General features: G+C 35.9%; 1 protein-coding gene across 2 annotated transcripts in view; it reads left to right on the top strand.

Annotated features, from left to right (window-relative positions):
- Positions 1-7,348, top strand: part of TRIP11 (thyroid hormone receptor interactor 11) — a 72,827-nt gene that overhangs the window by 63,749 nt on the left and 1,730 nt on the right. For both annotated transcript variants that reach the window (XM_017546964.2, XM_017546963.1), the window contains exons 17-20: positions 1,835-1,916; positions 3,025-3,139; positions 3,859-3,975; positions 5,446-5,590. In XM_017546964.2, the coding sequence (XP_017402453.1) occupies positions 1,835-1,916; positions 3,025-3,139; positions 3,859-3,975; positions 5,446-5,590 (459 nt within the window). The remainder of the gene's footprint in view (positions 1-1,834; positions 1,917-3,024; positions 3,140-3,858; positions 3,976-5,445; positions 5,591-7,348) is intronic.

Here is a 7,348-nt window from a genome sequence, read left to right as displayed (position 1 = left end):
CACTTCTTTCTCTCCCTCTCTCGTCCAAGTTTAAATTCCTTACTGGAAAGACAGGAAAGGAAAAGTGTAGTAGATTTTCCAAATACAAACCTTGCTTTTATAATATGGTTATGGCAACCATCTCTATTTTGGTAAAATTGGCCTATTACATGAATGACATTTTGCAAGTTAGATTTTTGCAATTTAGGAAAACCACAAGCCATCGTAAACAGTTAAACAAGATATTTTATATATGAATTTAGTACCATAAATCAGAATTTTGGGCATTGTACAGAGCAGAATGAAAACATAAAGCAAACAGACCTGGCCTAATCTCTAAGGCTTAGAGGAAAATTCTTTAAGAAAGTGAGTTGGAAACACACATGAAAGGTGAATAGGAATTAATAGGCAGTACTGATGGAAAAGAGCTTTCCAGGCAGGAAAAAAAAGACAAAACATTTGGAGAATTCTTACAGTGGGAATTTAGAGTCTAGAAATATACCATACATTTATGGTCAATTGATTTCCAACAAGGGTGCCAAAAGAATAGTTTCTTCACCATATAATCCTGGAACAATTGGATATCCATGTGCAAAAGAATGAAGTTGGACCCCTACCTCACACCATGCACAAAAATTAACTCAAATGGATAGTAGACCTAAATTTTAGAGTTAAAACCATAAAATACTTAAAACATAGGTGTTGGGTTAGGTATAGTATCTTAGATATGATACCAAAAGCACAAGCAACAAAAAAAGTACATTGGACTTCATAAAAATGGAAAACTTGTGTTTCAAAAGATACCATCAGGAAAGTGAGATGACAACTCACAGAATGGGAAAAAAAATGTAAGTCATATATCTGATAAAGGAAGTTGTATCCAGCTACTACTAGGAAAATGCAGCATAATCCAAAGAAAAAGTTTGTGGCAGAGACTAGTATTTGGATGTGAATGTTTCTAGATAGAGCTCTCCTCTTCATTTCTTTCAGAACAAAAACTTATAATCTAGCTTAAAATTAGTGAGCATCTCTTTCAGCTCGAACTATTCATTTTTGGTGTAACAGGTATAAACTTCATGTTTGACTCAGAGTTCCTTAGTCCAGAAATCCTTGCCCTGTGGCATGTCTGAATTTATAAACAGGGTATCTCTTGTTGTAATTCTAGACTTTGCCTTTAATACTGCTTAAATCCCAACTATTCCACCAAGATTTTATGGGTTTTGCTTCCTTTTTAAAGAGTAGTTTAAAAATAAAATAGTCCAGGCATCCTTCTAAGTCAGTCATAAGCTATAGTATCTTGATTTTGTATATTAGAGCTGATTGCCTAAATTATATTTTGCAATTTCCTTACCCCCAGAATAGTTTGCCCTATCAGCTACATCCTGAGCCATGGTCTTAGTTGTGTTAGATGCACTTCTTAGCTCACCAAAAACAGAGTCTGGCCAGGAAAATATTAAATTGTCCTTTCCACTTCCTCCCATTAGAGTGGCTCTGGAAATGTTTCATGCAAGGAGGCAGTGATGAAAATCTCTTCTTTGCTATTAAGTTTTTAAAGAGGATAAAAACCTTTCTTAGTTTTTCAGTGTTCTAGTACAGAGTTGATTACTTTCTTAGGAGTAAACCATGTGAATTAATGCACTCTGGCTTCTAGAGGGTTTCTGTATGAGAGCCTAGTTCTCTGGACCAAAGAAGAGATGGAAGTAATTGAATTCACAATTGAATGAAGTAATTGGGAATACAATTAGAATAAGTGCATATATTCAGTTTATAATAAAGATCTCATAAATGTCATTATATAGTCATCCAGACTATTTAATCAGTTAATGGCTATCTTTATTCACATATTTTAAAACAGATGAGCTCCGACAAGAAATGCTGGATGATGTACAAAAGAAACTGATGAACTTAGCAAACAGCTCAGAAGGAAAAGTGGACAAGTATGCCTTTTCCTTTTAATGTTTGTGTGGTTTGTGGAAATTATGGTTAAAAAAAAAAAACTTCTACATGTAAATGTTTATATGTGATTAAATTTTTCAAAAGCCTTTCTCTTACTCTAGTGAAGAAAGATGCAGCTTTAATGAGGAGTCAACAGAATCACTTACCTTCTTTTATTTTTTAGTGTAGATTTTTTTCAACTCATTCTTTTTCTTAGAACAATGTGGAAGAGCATGGGCAGGCATGGTGTCTCATGCCTGTAATCCCAACACTTTGGGAGGCCGAGGCAGGTGGATCACCGGAGGTTGGGAGTTGGAGACCAGCCCGACCAGCATGGAGAAACCTTGTCTCTACTAAAAATACAAAATTAGCCAGGCATGGTGGCGCATGCCTGTAAGTTCCAGCTACTCAGGAGGCTGAGGCAGGAGAATTGCTGGAACCCAGGAGGCAGAGGTTGTGGTGAGCTGAGACCACACCGTTGCACTCCAGCCTGGGCAACAAGAGCGAAACTCCATCTCAAAAAAAAAAAGGAAGAGTTAAAAAATATCACCTCAGCAAGAAGTATTTAGAAAATAAAAAATTGAATTTTACTATTCTTTTTTGCTTCTTTTACTGTGCTTAAGTGAACATAATCTTGCTCAAATGTATAATCCCTGAAACCTAGGTATACATGCAACAATAGCTCATTTAATATTTTTAAAATGTATATATTGTAAATTTTTAATAAATTTGGTTGGGGAAATAAAAGCATAACATTAAACACAATAGTCGTCACCATATAAGCTTCTGCTCAGGTGAACATGAGCCCAGTCAGGCACTTGGAATTAGTAAGGCGGTACCGCCTCAGTCAGTTACTGGGTTGAAGAAAGTGGGAGGCTAGTAAGTGATGTTTTAAAAAGTACACATTTTGGGATGTTTGAAATATTTTTTATTTTGTTTTGTTCAAAGTATTAATTAGACTTGTCAAGGTTTTTTAAGACACTTTAAAATATTTTGTTCGGCCTTTTTATAAGGAAATATGTAATTGTTTAATTAAATATGTCTATGTTTAGTGTTTGGGTGCACTTAATGTTGAGTTTGCTTGAGCTGTTTCTGCCTTTCTTTTCATAGAGTCCTAATGAGAAACCTCTTCGTTGGTCATTTCCACACACCAAAAAATCAGCGTCATGAAGTGTTACGGTTGATGGGGAGCATCCTGGGTGTCAGGAGGGAGGAGATGGAGCAGGTGACTGAACAATGAAAGCCATCTGCACACATTCATAACCCAGATAGTGGCTTTGTAAACAAGTACTTCCTTTTACTATATATAGCTTTTACTGAGTAATTTTCTCAGTGTGGAAATGGAATTACTTCTTACAACATTGAGGAGGTAGATTTGTTCAATATGTATGATTTTAGTTTAAATGTTGTGTTTTTGTGTTTGTTTTTTTTGAGACAGAGTTGTCCAGGCTGGAGTGTAATGGTGTGATCTTGGCTCACGGCACCCTCTGCCTCCTGGGTTCAAATGATTCTCCTGCCTCAGCCTCCCAGTAGCTGCGATTACAGGCATACGCCACCACAGCTGGCTAATTTTTTGTATTTTTTGTAGAGACGAGGTTTTTCCGCCTTGGCCAGGCTGGTCTCAAACACCTGACCTCATGATCCGCCCGTCTTGTCCTCCCAAAGTGCTGGGATTACAGGCGTGAGCCACTGCGCCCAGCCTAAATGTTTTATAACTTACAAAGCACTTCTCATGTCCGGATGCTGAAATGTTGAAATATCACCAAACTTTCATTTGAGATTGCTTGGGGTGGCATTTTGTTGTATCTGTAGCCTCTATCAGTAGGAAACATTTACTAGGATTTGAACTTGAAAAGCATGCTACAATTATCAGAAATCATATGAAAGTGGTCCTTTTTTTTTCTTGTACTGATAATATGTGTCTGTTTTAAAATGATCTTTCAGTTGTTTCATGACGATCAGGGCGGTGTTACCAGGTGGATGACTGGGTGGTTTGGAGGAGGATCAAAAAGTGTTCCCACCACACCTTTGAGACCAAATCAGCAATCTGTGTTTAATAGCGTAAGAACCGATTTTATTCTTGCTTAAAGTGAACAGTGAAATGACTGTATATTGCATTCATTTGCAAAGAATCAGATTTCTTTTAAAAATTATTTTATAAACGCTTTTATTTTGAAGTTGCAGAAACTGAGTTCCAGAGAAGTGATTAAGCTTAAGGATAACAAGCCAGTTTTCATAATTTTATTGCATATAGGCTTTATTTTAACTCCATATGGTGCTTTTATTTTTCAAAATATTAATTTTTTCTTTGTACTTGATCATGCTGCCATAGGCAGTCTTGCTACTAAATTATAGTAGCAAGATAGAGGATTTATTTTATTCGTGTGTGTATGTTCCAAATTGTTGAGCCAGTGAATACTTACTGAGTGCCTGCTGTGAGCTAGCCTCTTCCAAGCACTGAGGATGCAGCTGCAAACTGGTTAGACAAGGTGCCTGCCCTCATAAAACTTAGATTCTCAAAGGAGGAGGCAGTTAATGAACATGAAAACACTGTGCCTGGTATGTTGTAGGCTCTAGATGAATATTAATTGAATTGAGTAGTATTATGAGTTAGAATGTGGAGTTTCCTTCTCATAGTTTTTTAATGAAGAGGACGCTGAGGATAGATGACTTACCCAGAGCTGGTTAAAGAGGAAACCCTGTTTTACTTGGCTGGCATAAAATTTAATTTAAAGGAAAGGTCTACACTACATTATTTTAATCTGATAATGTTATTGGTGATCTTTTGCTATATTCATTGGTTGGATCTGACTTTAGAAAATCATGTCTAATATGTGTTTTCCTTTCGTATAATTTTTTTTTTTTTTTTTTGAGACAGAGTTTAGCTATTGCTGCCCAGGCTGGAGTGCAGTGGTGCAACCTCTGCTCATTGCAACCTCTGCCTCCTGGGTTGAAGAGACTCTCCTGCCTCAGCCTCCAAGTAGCTGGGACTACAGCTATGTGCCACCACACCCGGCTAATTTTTTTGTATTTTTAGTAGAGACGGGATTTCTCCATGTTGGTAGGGCTGGTCTCGAACTCCCAACCTCAGGTGATCCTCCCACCTCAGCCTCCCAAAGTGCTGGAATTACAGGCATGAGCCACCATGCCCAGCCCCTTGTATAATTTTTTGTTTATGTCAATAGTTATTAAAATGATCAGATTCATTAAATGCTATTCATTGATGGCAAGAAAAATAAGTATCATCAGTTGGCTAATTAATTCTGACCATGAGATGTTAAAAGTGAGTGTTATCATCAATGACTAATGACTATTGATTAAATTGTTAGATTTTTATAATAACGATCATCTATCTAAAGTGCTGGTGTTTTCAATTGTTTGTAAAACTGATTTGTAAAAAAAAAAAAAAAAAATGATTCAAATGCCATGATTAGTTTTTAATATTTAATTAGAAAAGCTGGTACATTTTCTTAGTTGTAGTGAATATAACTTAATTATCTAGCCTAATAAAACCAAAATATTTTTTCTTAGTCTTTTTCAGAACTTTTTGTTAAATTTTTGGAAACAGAATCTCATCCATCCATTCCACCACCAAAGCTTTCTGTTCATGGTATGAAACCTCTGGATTCACCAGGAAGGAGAAAACTAGATGCAAATACACCAGAAAGTTTTAAAGGTAAAACTAGAGATTTATTTTTTTTCTATATTTTAAAAATTGAATGTTTAATATGATTATGTTTCACAGTGATACTAACTAAATTTTTAGCGTTTTTGAAAATGTGCAATGAAGATTTCCAGAATTACAATCAGGCATCAGGCTTTTGCGTCATGTATTCTTGTAGCAATTGGATATTTAATTGGTTTAGATTAATTTAAATGGTAAGAAATATCTTCCCTTTGTATATCAGAATAATTCTTCTCTGGCTGCCTAACCAGCTTTGAATTCTTCCTCTGGAAGTGGTGGAGAACTGGTTAAATCTTTCTTGGCCACCTGCTTTCCTTCCTCACTAATGGTGCTTCTTGCTAATCCGAGTTGGATGTATAGTTTATAGTTTGAAAAGGGTTTTTCTCCTTTGAAAATTTAAGTGCTGCAGTCAGTAACCGAACATTGGCATGTTAATATATATAAGCGCAGTTTAATAAGCTGACTGGACTCTTAAGAATGTGGAAAGCACTCTTTTATGTTGAAAGAGCTGCCTAGAAGCGGATGATTGGTGGTTGCTAACGTGTATACATATTTTTCTGTCCCACTAGATTGTAAGGGTTTTATTTATGTTCATATCATGTATACCAGCATGCAGGAAAATTTACCACATTGAAATTGAATTATAAGCTGTTGGACTGTAAACAAATTCTTTATTGGAAGAGCTCTTTTCTGAAACCTTCATATTTTAATATAGACTAACATATTTACTAATTGGACTGTAATATGTTATATGTTATATACTCATATCACATCAGATGCTTAAATTTGGATAAAGAATTTATATTCTGTCATTTTTAAAACTTCTACTGTTTAGACAAATATTTCTATTTTTCTGGACTTATATAGGAAGGGAAAGTAGTAAAACTTATCGGCCATTTAGATAATAGTTTTGCCTGCTAAATGTAGTGAAAAGTCATAGTTTTATCTAAGAGGTGTAGACTATACTAAAAACATTTTTTCTTGTTATACTAGGTTGTAGCATCTTGAAACAGATTCCCAAATTCATTATGGCGGGCTCTTTCCCTCCCTGTCTTCCCTTCCCCTTCTTTTCCCACCCTTCCTTTCCCTTTTCTTCTCTTCTCCTTCTCTCTTCTCTCTTCCTCTTCCTCCGTTCCACTTCTTTTCTCTTTTTTTTTCCTGCTTCCTACCTTTCCCCTTCCTTTTATCAAGTTCAGTGCCCAGCTTGATTTGTATTGACGGGAGACGAAAGCTGGTGATGGTCTGGGTTGATGGAGGCTTTGCATGAATTAAGCAAGCTTAGTCCTTAATCCTGAATTTGGAAATGTGTAACACTAGGTAACACCAGGAGCTTGCCCAGAGTTTGGAAAATTGTCATTCACAGGAAAGTACAGCTTGAGACCTCTAAGAGTGCCCAGTGATAAGCAGATTTGATGAATTTGTCTTAGTACTTTCTTTGCTTCCGGTCTCTCTTATTTGAGTTTCTCACTGCTGAAGTGGGCACCTTCAAAGGATTGCTTGTCCCTTACCAATGAAGTTGTCAGTGGTCTTGGGCACTAAAGCAGAGTCTGTTCACTAAGACATTAGGAATTTATTCCAATATAAAGGAATTGTATTAGCCCAACTTCATAGAAGAATCATCAAGATTGTTTTCAAACCTTTGACTCCTCAAAAGATATCAGGTAAGGTATGTATATGGTTTTTTTTTTGGTAAATTAATATTAATTCACCTGTTATGATTGTAATATGGGTTTGTTTTTCTTTTTTTTT

This window comes from Cebus imitator, unplaced genomic scaffold, assembly GCF_001604975.1.
Source record: "Cebus imitator isolate Cc_AM_T3 unplaced genomic scaffold, Cebus_imitator-1.0 Scaffold193, whole genome shotgun sequence".
Taxonomy (NCBI): Eukaryota; Metazoa; Chordata; class Mammalia; order Primates; family Cebidae; genus Cebus; species Cebus imitator.
The sequence above is the reverse complement of the archived record's forward strand: the minus strand, read 5'-3'. Positions and strand labels throughout refer to the sequence as shown.